The sequence below is a fragment of the Stigmatopora argus genome, chromosome 15 (genome assembly GCF_051989625.1).
Source record: "Stigmatopora argus isolate UIUO_Sarg chromosome 15, RoL_Sarg_1.0, whole genome shotgun sequence".
NCBI lineage: Eukaryota > Metazoa > Chordata > Actinopteri > Syngnathiformes > Syngnathidae > Stigmatopora > Stigmatopora argus.
Window position 1 is genome coordinate 4,254,619 of NC_135401.1, and position 24,068 is coordinate 4,278,686.

General features: G+C 43.2%; 1 protein-coding gene and 1 long non-coding RNA gene across 8 annotated transcripts; one reads left to right on the top strand and one right to left on the bottom strand.

Moving 5' to 3' along the window:
* Positions 1 to 31: 31 nt before the first annotated feature.
* btbd7 (BTB (POZ) domain containing 7) lies at positions 32 to 21,894 on the bottom strand. 6 transcript variants are annotated; one of them, XM_077621130.1, is made up of 13 exons: positions 21,667 to 21,892; positions 21,511 to 21,600; positions 20,417 to 20,498; positions 16,395 to 16,615; positions 12,598 to 13,737; positions 8,235 to 8,443; positions 6,614 to 6,689; positions 5,352 to 5,512; positions 5,129 to 5,272; positions 4,380 to 4,569; positions 3,672 to 3,850; positions 3,184 to 3,585; positions 32 to 2,489 (listed from the first exon to the last, which is right to left on the bottom strand). In XM_077621130.1, the coding sequence occupies exons 4-13, from the start codon at positions 16,474 to 16,476 to the stop codon at positions 1,758 to 1,760; spliced, it is 3,315 nt and encodes a 1,104-aa protein (XP_077477256.1). In that variant the 5' UTR covers positions 16,477 to 16,615; positions 20,417 to 20,498; positions 21,511 to 21,600; positions 21,667 to 21,892; the 3' UTR covers positions 32 to 1,757. The 6 variants fall into 6 exon arrangements, with proteins under 6 accessions (XP_077477256.1, XP_077477254.1, XP_077477255.1 ...); XM_077621128.1 differs by adding an exon at positions 20,229 to 20,304 and having other exon boundaries at positions 21,511 to 21,892; XM_077621129.1 differs by lacking the exon at positions 20,417 to 20,498.
* LOC144089898 (uncharacterized) lies at positions 21,252 to 23,875 on the top strand. 2 transcript variants are annotated; one of them, XR_013305221.1, is made up of 4 exons: positions 21,252 to 21,420; positions 22,324 to 22,423; positions 23,015 to 23,268; positions 23,702 to 23,875. It is a non-coding gene; the product is annotated as an uncharacterized LOC144089898 (long non-coding RNA). The 2 variants fall into 2 exon arrangements; XR_013305222.1 differs by having other exon boundaries at positions 23,039 to 23,268.
* Positions 23,876 to 24,068: the final 193 nt, after the last annotated feature.

Consider the following 24,068-nt stretch of genomic DNA (forward strand, 5'->3'; position numbering starts at 1 on the left):
GTTTGTTTCATTAACAGAACGCGACATCCGATTGATTTTATATTATTAAACCATTTTTATTTCTGAGGACCACTGTTGCGCACCATTTTGAGCGCCAGTAGAAAAATAGACTCAGTGAAACTAAATGCGACATAATCAGTCTACAAACATTGTCTCCTAACTAAGATGTACAACGGACTGGTGACAATCTGACACGACACTTAAAAACGAAACAACAAACAAAAAAAGGTGCTAAATAACATCTATGTACAGGAGAGGGCGCTACAACTATCTGATGCAGGCTGTTAAGCCGCTTTTTTAGAGCTTGCATAGACGTCAAGATCTCCAATAGAATCCCAGCTGCAGGCAGGGAAGGCACTGACCTCTACAGCAAAAGAGAAACACTTTTTTTAGTCAATGGAACGTTCTGGGAAATCAAAACCCCCTGCTGACACAGTCCAGACTGGGGGGGAAACAAGTGACAGCCATCTTGAAATCTGGGGAAGATGGGAGAGGGACAGACATCTAGAGAACGTGGCAATTTACGTGAATAGTGGGCTAATACGGGAGGAGAAAATCCGAAAAACGGGTTCACGGTGTTTGGACCATTCCTTCAGTTGAGCGATGACAACTTCGGTTGCAGATTTTTGGATCTACGCACGGCTACGGCACCCCAGACGTGATCAGTCTGCAGTGAAGTGAATAGTCGTTTTTTTTGTGATTGTGTCCAATTTGACGGAATAAATCAATGTGGGATTCAGATCTGGTCGCCCGAAAACCAACTGCTACTCTATCAGTTCTCTAGGAGTTCCAAAAAAAGGGATTGGCTTGATAAAAAAGTTTGGGAAACACTTTGGATGAACTTCCACGTGCTTTGACGTAGCCAAGAAGTGAGTTTAACGAAAGGGATCTGAAATGGAATATTCCCGGTATTGTTTAAGGCTTTCAGACTCCATGACTTGATGCTTATTGGATTAGGAGGAAGCACACGGATCGCTGCGCTTCTTCTGATATGTACAAAGAGAGCAGGCTGAAAAACGGGACAGTACAGTACTGAGATTGTCACCACAGCGGCGGCGCGTCGAGAAAACGCGTTGGTTAAAGCGGCAAACACAGAGCTGATTTGGTACTCCGACGTGGCGGCGCAGTTCTTCAATGTGGCTACGTTTTCTTTCAAGTGACTTCTGCCAAATCTCACACTAGGAATGCGTTTGTGCACGGCTGCTAACAGTCAGATGGCATATCGACACTTAAAAAAACAAACCCATAATACCTAGTGTACTTCCAAAAATGCTGGGGTTTACTATTGGAAAAGCCGCGTCGGAGTCGCCGCCGTTGTTTGGACGTGGCGGTTTGAGTTATGGGACACGGGGAGACGAGCTGGCGTGACCTACTTTGCGCCGGGTCCCATTTCTGCTTTTTGGGTGGGGGCCAGAATTGGTGCGATGGGAGAGCGGTCGCGAGGGAAGCTACGGAAAAGCCACGCCGGAGGACATTTACATCAGATTTTTATCGCGCCGAGCAGCCTTTTGTCAACGGGCAATCTCGTCCTGCCATCTGAGCCTCGCGGCCATGAACGGAGTCCTTGTTCGGCGACATGACGCGCCGCCGTCTCGTCCGGACGGACGGACGCTCGGCCTTCGACTGACCCCGTCGAATGGTCGGAGGTAGGACGAACGTGACATCTTGTAATGCGCTCGAACGCATGCTATTTAGCGCTTGGCCGTTCCACGCATTGGGCTGTTAGTCGTTCCTTTTCCCAAATCAATTTGCCAGGGTTAAAGTGCAGACTTTTTGTACTGGTAGTCGGGCTTGTTGGGCGACCGGCGTTCTCGGGCCGAGTCCTCGCCGACGGGGTTCCCCCGGGGTTGCCGGAGGGACCCCGGCGTTTCCCCGGCCGGGAGCGTTTCCTCCGGGGCGTCCCAGGGTCCGGCCGTTCCCTCCTCGTAGCCGTCCGCGCGCAGGCGGCTCAAGCCGTGAGTCAGGTCCGTCTCGTCCGAGCGGCCCCTGGGCGCGTGGCCCACCCCGGGCTGGGGCCCCGAGGGGCTAACGGCGTCGCGCCTCTGAGAGGTGGCGCCCAAGACGTCCAGCCGCAACGGGTCCGGGCCGCTCCGCCTCTGGGGGTCGTGGACGTAGGCGTGCGCGAAGGGTCCGGCGGGGGCGCAGCCGTGGCTGTAGAGGTCCGGCCCGGTAAACGCGGGAAGGGTGTGCGCGGGGGCCGGAGACGACGGTCGGCGGGAGAAGTCGTATAAATCGGGGAATTCCCTTTGCGCCTCCAGTTTGGGATCGGGCGCGTGGCGCTTGCAGGAGTGTCCGTGTCCGGGGCCGTGGCTGTGGCCGTGGCGGACGGAGGGGCAGGGTCCCATGGGCAGGTGATGGCCGGGGGGCCCCGCGGGGCCGTGAGGGCTTTCCCGCTCCATCTCGACTACGTGCTGGTCCCTCAGCGACAGGACCGAGACACCCAGCGCGATGTCCGGCATGAATTCCCTTCTAGCAGGCTCCATTCCCATCTGAAAAAAAAGAAACAAAATATGTTTATGATAACTTTAAAAGTTATTTAATTTTTTTGTGATCCTATTATTACCAGGTGAAGAAATGAACCTTTTCAGGACGGGTGCAGTTGTATTCAAAGGATATTACGATTATCACGTCTTCACTTATCGCGAATTCACATTTCGCATTTTTTTTCCGCTATTAATTGTAAACAAAAAATATATATATTTTTTAAGTTCATAAAAATGTGAAAATCCACGCTGAAACACGTAAGCGGAAGCCACTACTTTGCAATTTTTCGATTATCGCGGCCATGTCTGGTCTACATTAACCGCGATATTCGAGGGATTACTGTATTTGTCAACTGGTTCACAGCCAGCCCATATAGTAAAAGTAAAAAGTAAGTAAAAATTGGAAACACAAATTAAGGGCAATAGGCCCCCAAGCCATTTAAACTGGGAGAGGCTGGAAGCGATTATTTCAAAATCCAGAAAAAAAATATCAGAACTCAGACAGAAAATTAGCCTCGTGACATCCCTACTAACTGCTTGAAGCGTCTTCATGGTCTTGGCGACTAACGCCACTTCTAAAAACCTCCAAAAAGTTGCACCTCGAAAGCAGTAGTAATTATGGATTTCCTCCTGGTTCAGGTAAAAAAAACAAAAAAACAAATTGGGAAACTGCTCAGAACAAACACACTCACTCACTCACCGCTTGCTGTTCGGAAAGCAAAGCTCGCCCCATGGGTTGCGGTTCGGTGCAGTCTGGGGGCTGGGGTCTGGACATGGAGAAGTCCGGGGCGCCGTGCTTGGACGCCGCGTGGCGCTGGCTAATCGAGCGGTTGCAGGGGTAGGAAAAGGAGCGGGTGGGGGTGGGCATGGAAACGCGGGGTCGCCAGGCGCCTTTGAGCTGGGAGTGGCCGGGCGTAGCTGGAGGGTGGTAAGGGGGAGGCGGGGGAGGTAGCGGCAGGTGGAAGCCCGCCACGCCTTCCATCTCCGTGAACATGCTATCCATGGCCGGGCTGCTGTTTACGCGACATCGACCCACCTGCCGCAGAGCCAGAATGGGACTCTCGTCGCCGAATCGCTCGTCGGGAAAGAACTTGTACGGGTTCTGGAATGCAAAAAAAACAAATACAAAAAGGTATCACGCCTCCATTCTCCGCTGCTTCAACCTCCGCCACCGTTTCAGCCCCTGACCTGTAAAAGTTCGGTGGCGCCGTCGGCCAGACCGAACTCCCGCAGCACTCGCAGCTGCAGCTCGTAGCTGACGGTGGCGCCCTCGCCGCAGTTAAGGGCGTACGCTCTTTGGACTTGCTCCGTGTGTCTGAGTTCTTGTAGCCTCCGGATCATCTCCTTCACCACTGGAAGCTGCGGTACTGCGTGACATAGTTAAGAAAACCATAAAAATTGGATGTCTAATTTGGTACACGGTCGATTGGTCGCTAGTCTTTTGGTCGCCCGGAAGGTTATTGATAATTACCATTTAAATCGTTGCTCAAATTCCCTAAATACAAACTGCAAATTATTATTTAGTCATACTTAATGCCCTATTAATTATTAGGCTAAAGAAAAGTTCCAAATTTCCCAGACTTTTATTGTTTTTTGTTGGAGAACTTGTTAAGACCCTGACTGACGTAGCTTCTTAAAGGGACAGACAACGCATGTACATACAAACTCTTATACACTCACACGTCGGCTCAGTGAAACTGCTCATGGCCATTGTTGGCTTTTATTGATGCGTAGACCGTCTTGTTTTACCTTGTTTTGTCGCTGGTCTTTTGGTCGCCAGTCTATTGGTCGCCCGTTGTCGCGGTCCGGGCGACCAAAAGACCGGCGACCAGAAGACCGGCGACCAATCGACCGCACACGCGGAAATGCATCTGAACGAGAAGGACAAATTCTTACCTGGTATTTCATTTGCTACGACTGATGGCGCAGCAACCGAGTTGACGGTCATCTGCTGATGGTTGACCATGTGACAGCACTGAGGCACTGCATTGTTGACCATGTAGAGGGTGTCTGGGACGTTGGACATGCGCACCAGTCGCAGACGCACCAGGTCAGTCTGCTCCACCATCATTTCGTCGAGCACCAACTGAATAGCCAGAAGTCAAATTGAAACTTAGCTTTGAGAGTTTATTAACGTTTGACAGGGCTGGAACTCTGAAAGTGTGAGTTAAGCAATTGTGTTTTTTTATAGATCTAAAACAATGTTTATTTGAGCTTTTTTTAAAATATATTTTTAGATTTTACAAAATGATTTTTGAACTAAAAACACTGAAAAAATGGATTAAAAAATTACAATTATTGATTTAAAAGGGGGAAAAAATCAGGAAATGTATTAATCATCTATACTCTTCATTTTAATTTGATCCTAAAACAGAAAGTCGGCACTCATGATTTACTTTCCGGGCCACACAAAATGATGCGGCGGGCCAAATTTGTCCCCTGGACCGCCACTTTGACACATGTGCTCTAAAGCATTCAAATGTTTGCCAAGTGGTCGATTTACAGCAATCGAAAAGCACCACGGTACTGAAAAAAAATGGATCAGGTCTGATCTCGCGACCAAATGAGATACTGTCCGATTTCCCACCGTTAGGGCGCCGATACAAAACATCGGATTGGGACGTCGCTACCAATCCACGTCTTACCTTTGCCTCTTCGACATACGGGGTGAAGAGGCGAGGTCGCACATAGATGCCCGCGTTTTTCTGCCTCAACCAGGAATTGGCTTTCCCCCCCTCGGCCGTCGGCAACATGTCGGACGGAGGGGTGCTTATCAAACCTCTCTTGAGCTGCGGATGGGAACACGGACGGCGTCAGACCCCTGGTGACACGGGCACGCGTTCACAAAAGAACGGAAGGAGCGCTTACCGCGTCGGAGAGGACGTCGCTGTGCGGGGGCAAAATGTGCTCGGTTCGGATGAAGGGCAGGAGAGGGGATAGGATGTCCTTCAGCTCCTCTAAATCCAGGTCTCGCCTCTTCACTCCTCGCTTGTTGACGCTGTGGGCCGTGCCGCTCAAAAGATTGGGCTCTGTCCGAACGTGAACATGGACGGATGCTTTTTGAGATACAGAATTCTATGACATCGAGTTCATTGCTAATGCATGTTAAAAATGCTTTTTTTTCTAAATTAAGGTTACCATATTTTGCTGTTTAACATACCCGGGTATATGAAATGATTTTTGCTTTTTTGAGCCTCCCGTTTGTGCGCCATTTAATATACCCCTGCCGTTTAATATACCCGGGTATATTAAATGGCAACTCAGCTTTTCGGGCAAGATTTGTATGGTGTTTATGGGGGCATAATTATAGAAACTTAAGTTCATTAAAATTCCAAGTCAGACTTTATTCAGCGGTAAGTAGTTTTAATCTGAGCAGTACGTAGTTTTAGTCTCAAAACATTGATGCACCCCGTCACGACATAAAGAGTGCGTAGTGGATCGTACCTTCCCGTTTGTGCGCCATTTAATATACCCCTGCCGTTTAATGTATATTAAATGGGGGGTATATTAAACAGCAAAATATGGTAATTTTTCCACCCATACTCCTTCCTATTCGCATCCAAAAGCCAATCACAAATGTTCCTGTTTTGTGCAAAAAAAAAGAAGACCACTCATACGAATAAAATGTTCCTTTCAATGAGGCCAGGTCTTAAGCATTTTGGAATTCCATTAAAAAATGTCTGTCCTCAGTATCAAACTACATCAATTTAAAAAAACAGCTTTTTTTTTTAAAAAGCATGCAATTGTATCCTATTATTCAAATGTAATTTCCTTCCATCTTCAACTGATCAAGATGAGCCCTCCACCCAAATCAAGCGAAACAAAGTCTGCCAAATAAATCCCCTCCAAATCTCTTTAGATCCGTTTGTCATTTGTTTTGCTCCCCAAGGATCACCGCAGCTAAAAGCGGATCAAACATTTTCTGACTCCCAGGCAGCAAAAATGGCGAGACCACCGTGATTTCACAGCTAACAAAAGTTCCAAAGCGCTCCTCCACTTTTAGCCTCCAATTTGCCCAGTATTTGATATCCCCTTAAATATATTTTGAAGTCTTTATAGCAAGTGAAAAATGTCCTCCGAATCATAGGGGGGTTGTGCTCAAAGGATAATTATAGAGTGTATTATCTTACCCCTGTCTGCCATCCTCTTAATAAGCTGCTGCTCACCCCACTTAACAACATACTTGAGAATGTCCTGCTCACTGGCCTGCAAATGAGACAAAAGGAAGGGAGGGAGAGGATGTGAGCGACCAGACAACATAATTATCAGGCCATGGAGGTCAGGTATTGTCAGAGGGGGAAAAAAAGAAAACAAGCTGCCAAATGAGTATGAGGTGACAGTGCAAACGTGTTTGGACAGCGTTCCGGCAAGGGCGGCGGCTTGTATTTAGGATTACAACATTTCACCTGGACTGTCGAGCCAGACGCTTAAGAAGCTTGGCAGTTCTGATAACAGCTTTTACTTGAGAAGGCTCCACTAAACTCAGATGGAGCGGTTTAAGTTTAAATTGACAAAAATTGACAATTCTAGTGGATCTTTAAAAACCTCCAGACTACTGAGGGACTGTGCGGTAACCTCAGTCTCAGTCGGTAGAATGTCCCCCACCTTGTGGACTTCCTGTGTGTGGCTCCAGTTTTTTTAACTAGGTCTACAATGTCTTGTGTGTCTTGTGTATGTCTTGCTACTGCAACCAAGAAATTTGCAGAATACGGAATGAAATAAAGTTCTAATCTAACCTAACCTATTACAGATTTTTACACACTAATTCAATGATAGAACCAAGCCAGCGATCTTTCGACAATGGACAATCGAGACTCACACAGATCCATAACTAATGAAACTGTAAAAAAAATATTTCTGTAACATTGAGGACCAAAATCTAATGATGTAGGGCAGTGGTTCTTAACCTGGGTCCGGCGGTTCGACTCTGCCACGGAGGTCAAGACACATCGACTCATCATGTCTATTCACGATTACATGCCCTGCTTGACCATCACTGGCTGCAGATGATCACGTGACATTACTCGGCCAATCGGTGCTGCGAGGAATGTAAATATCTTGAATTTGAAAAGATATCTTATTTTACACTAAAGTAGGGTTCGGTGAATGCGCATATGAAGCTGGTGGGGTTCGGTAACTCCAAAAAGTTTAAGAAAGGCTGATGTAGTTGGGGGATAGGATCCAGCAGAGGGAGTATGACTCAAAGGAAAAAAATATGTAGATGAGTATACTCATCAGTGACCATGCGACAAATTGGAATACAACATTGAATTTGAAAGTTAAAGTTACTTCCTGTCTCGTTTTAGAGAATCTTAAAAAGTCAATGTGATACCAACGCGTTTGCGATCACATGATCGGATTCTAATAAGCCGAGCAAAATAAGGTTAGCGTACAAAAATATCTGCATCAATAAAATAACTTATGAATTTGACGCCAAGAGGTAATCCTTGCAGAATTAAAAAATATACTGACAAAAAATGATTTAACACTAAAATGTAAAATATATTCAACTGCCAAACAGGGCTTTTCTAAAGTATAAAATTCCATTTACCCTACTGAAGTTGCTTCTTTAAGGCGTCTTAAAACCAAATCTTTTCAACCGAATTTCAAAAATGCTGAAAATCATATGATCTGGCCCGTGATGATGAAAATACTTCAAATCTCATCCATTGAGCGCCGATTTCTAGAAGATGGCCAGCAGAGAAAGAAAGAAAAACAAACGGCAGCAGCGAAACTACCACATTTGTTTACCTGTAAGTAGTCGGACTGGATTGCGTTGAGAAGGTGCTCCTTGCCGAGCTCGTACAGAACATCTGAGGTGACAACTTGACTGAACTCCTCACAGAGGAAGTGCATGGCCTGTCTGTGGACCCACTTGGAGCCGTAGGGCTGCGAGCTCCACTTCAGGATAGGAACGAGAGAGTCCAGGGACAAGCTTTCCATGATAATGTCCTCACAGCCTGGGTAGAAAATAAAAAAAGATGAGGTGGTGAGACACACGTTTTGACAACCTTTGACCGATCAAGGTAAAATATGACAGCTACTCAAAAGCACGCGTCTGTATTTCCAACGCACGTCACATTCCCGAACCCGGGGAGTCGCTTTCAACTAACCTCCACATCCTCCTGGCCGTGTTTCTTAAATCAAGAGCGCATACCAGAACAGCAGGCAGCGTTTTAACTCGACAACACACCGACTCACAGAATCGCTTTGAAAGCTTGATGTGTGTTTTTTTTCCTCTGCGCCTAAACGCGAAGAATAAACATGGCGGCCTGGGTAAATATGATGCACACCTCTTTGGGTATGGATTATACGTGTATTGAAAATAACACCAGGGGGATTCTGGAAAGTTCTCAAAACGGAACGTAGAGAGAAAAAAAGAGGGTGGCGGACACAAAAATTAAATAAAATAAGAATTGGAGTTTTTGGAACCTTTTTTTTAAATGTTGACAAAAATGATTGCATACTAAAATACTTGTTCTTTTTTTGCCAACAATGCTTTTCTCATGTTCCATTTATACTATTCAAGTTGAATTTTTAAGTTGAATTTTATGCCTTTTGAAACTTTATTCATTTTAAAAGTTGTCAGGCAATCAAAAATGGATTACCAGAGCTGCCAAATGTTATTAAAAAAATCATATTTCGTAGTGGGTCAAGAGAATTTTCAGATTTTGTGATCACACGTGTCGTTTAAAAGTGCACACACTATTTAACCTTCAAAATAATCGAACATTTTGACAACGTGCAAAATGCAAAAGTTATTTAACACATGACTTTAAAATTCAATCTTCGTGGGGAGTTAAAATAATAAATCATTGCCTGCCTCCCATTATTGAGACAAATGTCAACATTTTCTTTTTTTTCATGTAAATTGCTGAAGTAGTTTCGATACAATATGCAAATGTAGTAGTTTGGTCAAAACTGGTGTGGTAAACTATGGAAGATTTGTCGTATTTGGCAGCTCTGGATGCCATTGGCACTTATTTGTATTTTCACTAACAAAAAACATTCTGTATCATAGCCAAAAATAAGAAAAGCCATCATTATATGCTAACAAAAAATGCCTAAGTGAATTCTGACAAAGAACGGATGAGTTGTAGCGCCCTCGGAACTCGATTTTGTCAGAAAGTTACAGAAAAAGCCATCGAGGGGGACGGGGGAAAACCCAGAATAGATTGAGACAGCCGAAACAAAACGCACTGGCGTTTTGCCTTTTGCTCGGCCATAAACTAAATGACTGTTCTACTTTCCCCGCCAGCTGCGTCTCAGTTTTTGACAATCTTCGGTTTTCCTCTGTGCATCCTCGGCCACACACGCGACAGCGTAAAAACCTCCAGCAACGTTTTTGCGTCACCCAATCAGCTTATTCGAATTCGCAGACGTCAATTTTATAACTGCTTGAAAACTGAAACGTCCCGATATTAATCTACAGTGGCTAACCTCGCGTAATTATTGCACGGTGGAGCAAGTCCATTAGCAGAAACCTTGTCACGCCGCCACTAAAATGACTATATTTAAGAGCAGGCCGCAATCAATGCCTTGTAAACAAGCCGATAGATATAAATCATGTGAGCGGATCACTCAAGCGATGGCACTTTTAGGCCACGAAGGTACACGACACCACCCCAGCACGGCCTTCTCTGCGGGGCACTTGAAAAATGAATTGAGCTTTTAATATGGCTTGATAGCGAGGTGAGGAGAAAATGATAAACGCATGTCTGGAGGATAAATAAAGCCGGACGATGGCGCTCGGCTGCTGCCCAAATAAGTTGAGGGGAACGGGATGGCGATGACAGCGTGACAGATGGGAGGGGATTCTGAAATAGACCTCTCTGCTGCCTCCTGAAGATACTTTGTGGTCATTCAAACCTTCATCTGCTTCAGTCTGGTCCAAAACACCAAATATTATTTTATGCCAAATGGCTAGCCTGACATTTGTCATTAGGATATTTTCTGGCCGCATATAAAAAGATGGTAACACAGCAACTTTTTTAATTAAAGACATGCATGATATTGATCTACCGTATCTTACGGACTATAAAAGTAACTTTTTTTTCTTTTTTAGTTTGACTGTGGCTATTTGCTTTTTTAAAAAATAAAAATAAAAAAAACAGACAATCATGAACAGATTTGGTCGAATTATTCAGATGTAATATTAAAAATTACTTTGGTAGCGAGAGTTTAGTAAACATTTATTGTATAATTTGATGTTAAATGAGCAGACGCCTGATAGACTCTCGTTCTTCAGTTATTATCATAATATATGTATATTCACGGTTTCGGATTAAATACAATTCTCCCCAAAAATGGAACATATTTTTTTCTTTTTTGCGCATGACTGGTTAGCATGTGTAAAAGTAAAAAGTCCAAAAAGGTAAAAGTACTCCAATTACTACATATACTGGTATTAGGTTTTCAAATGAAATAGTCCAGTTTTTGGTATGATAAGGCCTCATCATTATAGTCCTACGTTCTAGCCCATGTATTTTCATTTTTACCAACTTGCTCGGGCGGTACAGACTGATGAATGTCTCCACTGGGAAAATAACAGTTCTCCGTATCTATCAGGAAGATTTGTATAGCGGCAGTGTGTGATTTGTAGAGCACATTGTGCTGACCCTGAGTGTAACTTTCAATTTGGTCAAACTTCTGATTGCTCTTAATAGCTTTGTAAAGTAATAGCGCGTTGGGTGCAGTCCATTTCATGCTGTCACACAGTCTGCAAAGTTATATTTCTACCAGGGAATCCAAAGACAGCAGCTGCGGACCGAGTCGGAATCCCACTCTTGCCAGGTTGCCTGTCCATTCTGTAGCTTAAGACTTTAAAAATGACATCTCCGGATCAGAATAACAGGAAGCTGCCGAGCAGACAATGATGGCGACTTGGATGGGATGACATTGGGTGAACCTCAACTATCTGGCTACATTCCTCACTGAGGTTTCATGGGAACTGATTAGTGCTGCACAGCTCGGTGGGAGAGGAAGGAGAGATAAAAATATCCTTGAATTGGAAGACACCATTTGTTTGCAGTCAGAATGACAGCAAACAACACATCTCCAGGGTGTGAGACGGCGTGTGATTGGCTGACTGCGTTTGTCTACGTCGGACCACCGCACGGGAAGAGCTGCCCGATTTGTGATTCTTCTCCGTCTCTGCACCAGAGCTAACGTGGTGCTTTGATACTTCTGAAATGCATAATTTAACTTTGTAGAGCCCATTATGTAAGAAGTTGCATTGTCCCTGCAGTAGCAGGCAGGTACTACTTAAACGCTGCCAATTCGGAGATGAAAAAGCTAAATGTTAGGAAGATGCTATCCTCTCTAGCTTAAGTACTATAGCTACATCATTTGCATTAAAAGATAGGAGTTAGGATAAGGCAATAAATACAGTACATTGGAAGACTGCAGTCTCAACGCTGGCTTTTCTAAATGGGAAGTAGCCGAGTATAAGCTGCCTTGGCGTGGAAAGCATTACGTTTTCCCGGGAAGGAGCTAATTTTTATATTATGTAGTACAAGGGTGTCAGACACGGGTTGGTTCGCGGGCCGCTTTAACGTCAACTTGATTTCACATGGGCCGGACCATTTTAGATATAACATTTTGATTTTTTTTTTTAATAAATGGATTAAAAGAACTGGATTAAAATCCCTGAATATTCCTTTTTTATAGATCTAAAACAATGATTATTTTAGCTTTTTTAAATATATTTTTAGATTTTACAAAATGATTTTTGAACTAAAAACAGAAAAAATTGATTAAAAAATTACAATTATTGATTTAAAAGGGGGAAAATCAGGAAATGTAATATACATCAATACTCTTCATTTTAATTTGTTCCTAAAACAGAAAGCCGGCACTCATGATTTACTTTCCCGGGCCACACAAAATCATGCGGCAGGCCAGATTTGGCCCCCGGGCCGCCACTTTGACACGTGATGTAGTACCTATGTAGTAATTTCGATCAAATAAATCCAATATATTAAGATGCATGATGTTTTGTAACACCCCTGACATGAGACGCCTAGCTGTAAAATCAAATTTGGAATATTTAAACATGTTATTCTGTCTCAGAGCGGAATTTAAACGTGTTGTCGGTGGGATCGTGATGACTTACCTTGAGCCAGCATGCTGAACTCCAAGAATAAAGCGATATGGTAGAGCTCCATGGCCTCTTCGGTACGCGTGCTGGCTCCCCGGCCCCCCGACACCAGGGCTTGGACCTCCCCGAGGCTGCCCGCGGACGGGCTGCCGCGGAGAACCAGGGCCAACTCCACCGCGTCCGTGTACATGCAGTGGAGGATCACCTGCACGTACTTGCGAGGGATGATAGACTCGTCCAGCACGATGCGGGTCGGCGTCTGCAGCGTGCGCTCTGTCATTTCCTCGCCGGTTCGGATGCGCCTCTGCAGAAGGTTCCTAAAGAAAGGAGAGCGCGCGGAGAGGACGGCCTTGTGGGCTCGAAGGTCCTCGTCCGGAGTGGCCGGTCCACCTCCTCCGCCACCCGAGCCGGCGGCCGGCGCTCCGGCGCCCCTCTCGTTGAAACTCTCGACCATCTCAAAGTCCGAGGAAAAACTCAATAAAGCGTCGTAGTAGCACACGTAGTCGAACAACCCCTTCATGTCCGCTTCCAGAGAATTAGGCGTGCCAAACTCCTCGCTGAGCTGCACCAGCACGTCCACGTTCTGCAGCCGGGAATCCTCGGCGCCGCTCACGCCGAACTCCCCCGTGTACAAGTAGTGCAGGAGCGCCGAGAACATGGGCACGTCGATGCCCGCCGTCTCGATGTCCATGTGGACCTCGGCTCCGTATCCGGGAGACGAGGACAGCAGGGACTTGAAGAAGGGGCAGCGGGCGGCCAGGACGGCTCGGTGCGCCGGGAAGCAGGTCCCGTGAAAGATGAGGTCCACGTCGGTGCAGTACTTATGCTGGTAAAGGGCGGACAGGTCTCGGGGCAGAGTGGGCGCCTCGGCACGCGCCAGGCTGGCTTGGAAGCTCAGCTCCTTGAGGGCCGCCGTGCCCTCGTATTCCTCGACCAGCGCGTTGGTGTCGCGGACGTCCCACCCGGACAGCAGCTCGCGCATCTGCCGGGCGTGATCGGCCGAGCGACTGGACTTCCTTCGCTTGATGAAGCGCCGCTTGAGGGTAGCCAGGCCCAGGCTTTTCTTCTTCCTGTCGGTGGGACGCTCGTGGCCATGCTCCAGGCTGTAAAGCTTGGACTCCCAGGCGTATCCATGCTGCGAGTACGACGACGTCCCTGGAAGGAACACACGCGCAGAACCAATTGAGCGTGGCGGGAAGCCATAAATGTCAAATATTAGGATCAAAACAAGCGAATAGGTGACTTTCTGTGCTCAAGTTTACTCAACTTACTGTTTTGTCAGTTGAAAATAAAAGGGAACTTACTTTGACAGTGTTGTTGTGGTACCAATTTACTACACAATACATCTTAACCACTTCCCGGCAAAACAATTGAATGGACAAAAAAAATAAAAGACTGGCCGTCACGAGAAATGAAACTAAAAGGGAATTGGCGCCAATGTTCCCTCTAATTTTTTGTTTGTCTGGGCAGAAAGAGCACACTGAGTACTAATGTGAGCAACATCATCATTGCTCGCTATGGGCACACACCAGTATCACACCTGCCATAAGCAGGTGCATGTCTACTACACATAAATGATTTAGTAATAATAAAATGTAATGATTAATATCTATGAATGGGCGGCCCGGCGGATGAGTGGTTCGCGCGTCGGCCTCACAGCTATAAAAAAAAATAAAAATCAAAAAATTGGGATTTTATTTTGTGCGCTCCATATGATTTGCTGTGCGCAGACAAGACGAGAGTAGTGCGCAATTGCTGAGGGAACATTGATTGGCACGGTGTGCAAATAGGGATTAAAACTGTGTTTTGCAATTTTATTTGTTTATTTTTACAAAGTAAAACACTAGGTAACTGAGGTGATAATTTGACTATAAAATAAATGATACTCAACATGTATTACTATAACTAGCGAGCGACCCACGAATAAATGGCGAAACAACATTGATGTATCCCCCCTCATTTTATTTTTATATGGAACAAACTTCAAATATGTCCCATGGAGAAAGCACAAATCAAGTGCCAAATTATCAGCCCATTTGGCTGACTCATTTAAACAATTGTTATCTTTGGCATATGCGGGGGACTCGTGTCTGAGGAAGCTCTGCCAAGGAGTTCATCTGTTCCCATCCACTCCTCAACATCCATCAGTGTGACCCAAATCGAAATAATTGCAACGCAGTATATCATCTGTAAACCAGACGAGCTCGAGTGAGCAACTATGCAAAAGACTAAACAGGGATTTCCTTGCGTGAACTTTGGCAGGAAAGGACACGGCCAAGAATCGCAGGCCTTGGGCAAGAGGGGATTTTAGCATTGCACAATTTCATGTCTTCCCATTATAATTGATTTCTCATACATTTTTTCTTATTTTCATAGACTGCTCTCACGCATCAGAAGATACGGCTAAAAACAATCCCTCCAAATAGCAAATCCAATTATGCAATGCTTCAAATGGCGAAAAAACATGAAGCAAAGAGACTTCAATGTGAAGAGCTTCGTTTCTGTAGTGGCAAAAGTTCAGTTCGGCTCGCTGAGATACAGCTGGGAACGGCAAACTCTGATGTAGTTGCTGTTTGAACTACAGTGTGAGTGTGCGAGTGTGCGTGTGTGTAAGCAACATGGAAAATACAGTCGCACAGCAATGTAACATTCCAATATGTCTTAAAGAGGAATGTGGCACAGTAGACAAAGGATAACATCTTGTGTTTGGCGTTGGTTGCTATGGGCATTCTGCTTGTACGATTTTGCTTCTCATTTGTCATGCTTGGATTTTCAACTCAAGCTCCGCCCTTGACTGACTATCTGGAAATGCGGTTTGGTAACAATGGAAATTCTAAAAGTTTTAAATTTGAATTATAAGCAAAACTATACGGCTGGCTGGAAACATGACTTGAGTGTAGGGAGGGCCAAAGCTGTCAAAATTAAAAATACATGCATAAATAGGTGAAAATAAAAACAATTCTAAAAAAAATAAGTACATAAATAGGTGAAAATAAAAACAATTCTTAAAAAAAGGACAAAAATATTTGCAAAACTATTTATTTTCATATTTAGATTTGCATGTATTTTTTAATCATAAATCTCATTACTTATATTTGTATGTATAATCATTTTTTATTTCAATTTTTTTTTAATTTATTTGTAATTTTGCCAGCTTTGGTCCTCCACATGAGTGAAGCCTACTCGAAGCTAATGAAAACAAAAATATTAATCCAGAGGAAGGATTCCAAGGATGAATAAAAGGTAATGAATGTAAAAAATAAACTAACAAATAAATACATAAATAGGACAAACATCAAAATACCAATTGCAACTGTAAAAGCGAAAAGACGAGGATCAGGCCACAGTGGGAGTATTAATGTTTATGACCTCCACGGTTCTTCCAAGAAAAATGTTATAGTACTTTGTATGAACCTATGTGGTCATGGCAGAAATGTGAAAAATGCAAAAGCAATCTAATTTGCTTGAACAGCAAGAAACCCGATCATTAAGGGAGCAAGGGGAACATTCGATAACAGCTGGAGGTGGGCTTGAAAAAAAAATAGGTGAGCATAACAATAGTCTTTCTCTCGGAGGGCTTCACATTGCACGTGTGGTTAGAAGGCGAGAGATGTGTTAGTCGCAATCCTGAATTATTTATAAGGATACGCGGGGGGGGTTCATTGTGGATGTATTTAAATATTAACAAATACTGCCGGAAATAGATCAACTTTCATGTAGCAAGACTCTAAAAATAACGTTAAACAGCCAAATTTGAATGCGTTTTTAGCTGTTAGGGCAACATTGGTGTAAATTGTGTGTCTTATATTTACCAATAAAGGTTTGCTGTGTCTGTGCATTGGCTCCTATGCGTGGGGAGCAGGAGTGCGGATAGCTGGATCCATTGGCACCCATCCTACGTCTCTTCACTTGCTACGTGGGGGTCTCCCCTCTTGCTGAGTCATTCTGCTCAGGCGGCGGCGCTCCTTTTAGTCCCGCGTCCGCAACGGAGCCTCTGAGGAGTTCCCAGTGGCTCGGGCCAGGCTTGCCATGCCTAAAATATTTGCAAAGAGGAAGATGATGAGTTGGAAAGACCAGCATAACAAGCTGCTTTTCGACCAAAAGAAAACAGATGTTAATATTTACATTTCCATTAATAAAAGGTTAGTCAAATAGGCAATAGGTCTCGTCATAAGATTTGCAAGAATAGACCGATAATGGGGTTTCTCATTTCAAATAAATGCGTTTTGGACAAAACCACAAAGGATTTGCAACTTGCTAATGATGCAATTAGTATTACCGCAATTTCTTTCCACATGTGTTGAGTCTTTCAGCGTGACAGACGATGATAAACGCGTTAACTTAAGACAAATATTCCCCTCAAAGTATGTCAACATGGTCTCAATAGTAGACTTTAGTCTGATTAAGTAGGACAGTCATAGCTGCAGGTAATAACATCAATATGGTTTAAGTTGAGCAACAATAGATTTAATGCTGTATTTGCAAAATACTAATTCTTTGCTGGCTGCCCTTTCACGAAGGTTTGCATTTCTTCCTTAGATCACAATACAAATTAACTTTTTGCTGTTCAAATTCAACTGCAGGCAATTTCTTGGAAAACTCAATATTTTACCGTTGTTTTTAGATCGCCCAAAGGGAGGTATTGAATTTTTGCTTTGTTGTTTTTTCGTTCACATTTATGGAACACTAACATTAATACACCTTCGCTACTGGAAGATGGAGACACATGAAATTAGCTAGTTATATTCTTGGCATCAATTCTCGGGAGGAAAAAGTGATTTTTTTGTCTCAGTGCTGATTAATATTAATTATCGTACTTCTTGGACCAACCAGAGAATATACAATAAGAGGAAAAAATATAAGTTGTATTTTTGGGAGGGATTTTTTTTTTTAATTTGGTGAGAAACCAAGAACAAACATATGTTAAGGTAACAATAGTAAAATGGAGAACAATAGTCCAAAAAGGTATATGCTAACATAAGTTTTTCCAAAAACTAAAGCCTAAAAGCAACGTAGCAAGCTGTTTATAATCAGAAAAAGTAAAAAATATATATAATTTAAACATGAATTATAGTTGCAGGCCCAGCCAAACTAAGAAAAAAAATAACTTATAGTCCGGATAATACGGTAATTGCAGAACTAAAATTTCTAATCCTCCCTTATTTAACTATAATTCTAATATATCAGAATTTACATTCTAAATGTTGGCCATTTTTATAGCTTTTAGTCCTGTATAGCTTTTTCCATCCATCTCCGTACATATTTATTATTCCCTCCCAAAAATGGTCAGGGTATTCTCAAAAAGAATGAAACAAAGCAGACAACAAGTGAATTCTATTCAACACCGCCTGCTTTGACTCACACGGAGTGCAGCAAATTGACTTCACACCGCAGTGGAGAAGAGAAACGATAAAGCGCCGTCAAGCGTGGCGGCTACTGTCCTTTACGTGGTCTAACGCGGGCCATTAACCAAAAAGCACCCCCGTGACATGTTCGATTAAACCACGAATGAAGACACCTTTTACAGCATTGGAAACTGAAACAGAGCCCTGACTTGGAGGGAATTGCCATTGAGGAGTGGCGGCTTGGGGGTAGCAAGTGCTGGACTACATGTCTCTAATGAGAGGTGACAGCAAACACTCCCGGACCACCCCCCCTGCCCCCCGACCCACCAAACATCATTTCCTATACACATGGACAAATGCAATCTTTCAAGGTACTCAGCCTGCCATTGCATCTTTTCAAAAAAAATTGAAGGACAAAAGGCTTCATATAAAATGCTTGCTAAGAGGATACAATGTTTTATTCAAATGATGGTCAAGTCATTATCATTTAATCATTTATCAATGATTTATGTGGATTTTAGGGATGTCCCGAGCGTGTTTTTTGCACGCCAGTCTGAGTTACCTGATTTTGTTGATCTGCCGTCATGATTCGATACATCGAAAATGTAAAAATAGCACTTTGGAATGTCCCTTTTTCCCGAATTCAACATTAGTGTTATGAGTGAAAACAATATATAATATATATTAAAAATATTTCCATGTGGTAAACGGAGTTCTGTTGATTGTATTTTTTTTTTTACTTTGATAATGTCGCTAGATATTTTCCTCTCTATTCCTTCGCTGTGGCAAAGTCTGCGACCATTCCAGCTGAAAATAACAATGAGTCAAAATGAATTGGACGTCTACCGCTGCCAATGGAAAAGCCAACGGACCTAAAAATAGACAAAAACATTTTGGAGAAACCTTTGTTTAACTCCAGAAGCTTGGTAGGATGAGGTAGAGTACATTTGATGCGATTACTCAGCTAATTGAAAAATAATTAGGGATTGGTCGACCAATAAAATAGCTGTTCTACACTCAAACTGATGTATTTACAGGCAAAATGGACGACACGCTTACTCTTGGGCCTCCAATCAAAGAGATTTGCACATTCGGCATTTGATGCGTCGTCATATATACAATAGTAACCATATTTCCACCCATAAACCTCCCTCCTCGTGACAAAAAAAATTCTTACATAAGCAATGCAACCCGTGTTTACACCCAAAAACAGTGCATCACAATTGTGATGACAGAGTTATATTATAATCCCATCACCTCAGCGAGGAATTTTTTGCCTTATACATTCTTACTTGCAAAGGCATGCTTGCTATTTCTGATCATCTACAATTAAATTGTCAACATTGTTTTTAAATAAAAATCAGATGTCAACAGTATTCCGGTAAAAAAAAAAATGCATAAAACCACACTTATGCGGTCGAGTGCCTGATATTTCAATTTGTTTTCTTGACAAAGGGGGTAAAATAGTTTTTTTTTCTTTTAAACAGCTCTGCTACGCGTGGAAAGTTGCTTCTGTCTACTGAAAACCAACCCTGCCACAAGAAAAGAACATTCCAAAAGATTTTCCCATCTCATTTAGCTCACCGCCGATTAACCGTTGTTAATAATCCCCCCTATTTAATCAAGGAATTTTAGTTAAATGCCCATCCCTAATGATGTGACACTTGACATGAAAGGATTGTCAGAGACATTTAATTCAGCCGGAAGAGATTCCGCATCTCAAGGCCGCGTTTGCCAATTAGGTCAGTCGGTATAACGGCGAAGTGGGCCATCTGACGGATGGCAGGCGCCATCGTGCTAAGATTTAGAGGAAATGGGAGGAATTAGAAGCGGCTAGAATAAACACACACACACACACACACGAGATAGAAATACAATGTGTCGGAGTGATGACTCATGGAGGGGAGCCCGTGGATTACGCTGGTCAAGCGCAACTACGCGCGTGCCGATTTTGTCAGCTGATTTCCTTCCAGACTTCAGACTGAAACTCATGATATACTGTCAATCTGACTCCATGTCTGTTTGTCAATTTGTCCTAAATGTGATATTCATAAAGGTAATAAAGGTCAAAACATAATTTCTAAAGCTTCTTGGGCAGGGGATTTTCAATTTTCTACCTGCCAATAAAAACTGGGCAGGGGTCCGCAGTTGGTCCACAGGCCATAGTTTGAACACCCCTATGCTAGGCAATGAATGACAGAAAACAATGCCATTTTTTTAGTCTGCAAACCATCAATACATCCTTGTTGCAAAACCCCCAAAAGTCAGTAGTCGGTTAAAAGCTTTGGGACAAGTACTTACAAGCAAATACAGGCTTTTATGCCAGTCGCGGTCTTCTGAGCATGTCATTCCAAAAATGACGTGCCATTATATGGCTCTAAAAAAAACAACACAAATGCACCTTTCCCCCCTTTAGCAAACATTTAAATGGTCATATCCCCCAGTGTAAAAGTGGTTACGGTAGATTGACGCTCCTGGTCGGTTCCTACCTTCCCGTCTGGAGTTGGAACGGTCTCCCTGTGCCGGTATGGGTTTTCTCCGGGTGCGCCGGTTTCTCCCGAAGATCGTGATCTACCAGTAGATTGGCAAGCCACTATTGGTAAATCGCACTACAATAAGATTTAATTCAGTCTGTTGGTTTCCTGACAAGAAAATTATTCTTTTAATTAGTACTACACCGTTAGCTGATCGGTAATCATTATAAAAAAAATAAAGTAATTATTTTAGCGTGACTGAACATGACATTTCCCAAGCTATGCTATTATAAATTTTGCATGTCTGCAGGAAGCTAATGTCGAATGTTGACTCCTTGAAAACGAGATCTTGGAGCATAACAAGTTTGAACACCCCTGCTCCAAACTGTCATCAGATTTGTTTCATAGTGCCCTGTGAATGGCTGGCAACCAAATCAGGATGTCTCCATAGCAAAAGTTGGCAGGGGTAGGCTCCAGCACCCCCAGGACAGAAATGTAATGAACTAGAATGGATGCAGCTATATAAAGAAAGTAGAAAAAAACAATAGAAATTTAAAAAGATCCGGTTGCAAAATATTTTGAGGGAGCAAATATCGGCAGAATTGTCAAAATAATCGCGATCAGGACACCCCTACTATAGCCAAGGCAGGCAATGGACAGCAACACGTAGTCCGACCATCCAAAAACACAAAACTGCTGCAAAAATATCAATCAATTCGCCTTAAAATTAGAATCAATTTTCTCCAACGTATCCAAATTGAAACGGTTCACCGAGGCTTTGTTAGCTTAACGGCAACGCTGAGCTAGTCTCGCTTTGATGGGCTACCGGAGGGCGGAGGAAGAGGGGGGGGTGCTACGGCGTCTCAGCCAGAAATTCTCTCTTAAAAGTGCTTTGACCACCTCGATCCGTCCGCTAGTTCGGATTCAGAAGTCGTGTTCGAAAACTGCGGTATAAGAAGGGATCTCCCAGGATCCGCAGTGGTTTAATGAGTAGCATATCGCGAGCCGGGAGGCTAAAGGTAAGCTATCCACTTCTCTCCCCGCAAACAGCGATTAGTACGCGGCGTCGCGATACCGTTACAAGACCGGCAAAAATAGGTATATGTTACCAGCGTGTGAGGTAGTCTTCGTGGCTGCAGATTTTCTCCTTTTTTTTCGCCGTCTTCCTAATAAACGCAGTAGTCTGATCCAAGTTGTCCCTGACAGAGGGAGAGAAAAAAATTGCTGCTCAACACCTTCTTTTTCCAACTCCGATCGTTACGCACTATTCGACGTCAGCGCTCGCGTTTGAGCTCCAAAAAGCAATCGGGTTCCACTTGCAACGACTTTCGGGTGAAGCGCTGACGTTCGCCGTAACTACAAACTAATCGTCGATGATTTTATTCACAGATTTCGCTCGTATTCCCCTCGTAGTAGCTGAATGCCTTCTTGGGAGCTTGTTATGGCCCAGTCAGTGCTGCCCTTTTCCAAGCTAGGCTTCAAGATGACGCACCGATTCCGGTTTGGATTTTCAAATTAAAGCGTAGCGTATTGCAGTTTCGTTTCCGGATGAAAAAAAGATTTGTGAATGAATTGAATTGAACGTTTATATAAGTATAATGAGATCTAAAGCTTCACCATGAAGTGTGCAAATAAATAAACAATAAATAATAACAATAAATACATAAATAATCAATATGTACCTCAGTGACTGCTGGCCAAAAGGTTGTCAGTATAAAATATATTGCATATAAAAAAGAGTAACGTGCGCCCCCTCGTGGCTGATCGTTGAATGACAAAATGCAACAAAATGAATGCAGCATCCAGAAATTATGGGAAGTGGGACACCATCGACTATCAAAAACATTTTTTTTACATTTATGGTGTATAAAAACAAGACTGCAACATCATTTTAGTCATCCCCTTCTAACATACTTTTGCAGCCTCCTTGATGTTCTCCAGGTCTTCAAAACGGGTTTCTGGAATGACCCACTTTAGATGGGAAAAGAAAGAAAAGAGGACAACAACATGGGTCACCCTCAGGTGAGTAAATAGGTCAGTCCAGGACTGCAATTTTCATTTCGACCATAAACTGTCAAGAAATTCACTTATGAACAGTTTTCTGACACTAGTTGCATTGCAAGGGTTGCCAATTTAGTGGATGAATAGCTCAAAGGTCATTTACTATATTGCAACGGGCTGTAGTTCTTCAGATGTTCTGTTGAGGGCAATATAGAACACACAAAATCATTTAAAAATCTTAGCAGGAGTTTTACAACTTAAATTTATGTGTATAAAAGCTCTCATAAAGCTGTATTGAAATAATAAATCAACAATAATCTCAAAACCAGGTACTCCAGTTGAGATCTAATTTTCAAATTTGACATTTTTCCTTGATCTGGCAACATCCACACTTACTGGACAATTTATTTGTTTAATAATTACATGAAATATGGAATTCATTTGCTTATTTTCAAATGTCATTTTGCCCTTTTCCACACATTTTACCCCATTCTTGGTCTTTACTGTAATCCAACATGAACATTTCTGACCTTATTTTATTTATTTACCCTTACTTTATCCTGTCCTCATCTCATCCTGACGAGAAATCGGCCAGTTTATTTATTTACACAGGGCTGTGGAATTGACTCCTCCCAGGATGAGGCTTAAAAATTGCATCAAAGTGTCTCTTCGGAATCTCACGGGAAGTGGGAAAAGAATGTCAAAAGCAACACTTTGTCCCAAGTTGAGGAGAAGAAACCTGCAGAAAGATGTTCTCGGCTCTTAAGGCACGTTCTCCGCTGGGTTCCGACGTGAAAAAAGCCTTCCAGCAAGTCCACAGGGGAATCATCCACCACAAGCCACCCAAAGAAAGGATCGGGCCCATGGTAGGACTCAAACTTTTGTTTTTTTTGTCTTTTTAAACTAAGGGGTAAACAAATTTAAAGCCCTCTGCCAAACAAAGTCAGCCCGTGGTAGAGCACTTTATGGCCTGGGATGCAAGGTAGTCAAGCGAAGCCAGAGGAGATATTTTATTCATTTCTTATCCCGTTGAAGTCTAAGAGATCCTCCCATGGAAGTGAAACAGAGCGACCGGTTGTTTACGCCACAATAAATGCCATGATCGGTCCTCAGGGGATGCTCGCTCGCATGCTCCGGTTTAGCAAAAGACGGAAACTTAAGTATTAAAAATTGACATGAACGAAAGGCAAGGAATCACTGATGTTGAATGCCGTCACATGTTTGTCATCCCTAAGGAATGAATACAATGCAAGATTGCTAGATAAGAAAGTATGATTTTATTGTTTTTTTTTTTGACAGGAATCTGTGTTCGCCTTATGTGTGTTTGCTGTGACCCTACTGGCCCCAGCAGGATGGATTTTGCACCATGTCCCTTACTACCGGGGGACAACATCTGAACAAGACCATGAGTGTGGTGGACCTTCCAGTTAGGTTCACAAGGACAAAGTTGTTATGATTTCACCCTTAAAGAAATAAAAAAAAAATACAAACAAAGACTTAAGATAGTCTGTAGTGCTCATGTGTCCTCAAATTTGTTTTGGTGGGTATGTATTTGACTTTTGTAAGTGAAAAACATACTTAATTGGGTTTAAATCTGGGCACAGACTTGCCCATTGAATATCATTGCATACTTTATTTATTTTGTGACTCCTTACTTTCATTGCAA

What these genes read in the sequence shown, in the direction of transcription:
- btbd7 (XM_077621129.1), bottom strand. Translation starts at nt 16,476, where the DNA reads ATGGGTGCCAATGGATCCAGCTATCCGCACTCCTGCTCCCCACGCATA. An exon ending in CGTATGTCGAAGAGGCAAAG is followed by an intron (nt 4,570 to 5,128) that starts GTAAGACGTGGA and finishes CTGGCTATTCAG; the next exon opens with TTGGTGCTCGACGAAATGAT. An exon ending in CGTAGCAAATGAAATACCAG is followed by an intron (nt 3,851 to 4,379) that starts GTAAGAATTTGT and finishes TATGTCACGCAG; the next exon opens with TACCGCAGCTTCCAGTGGTG.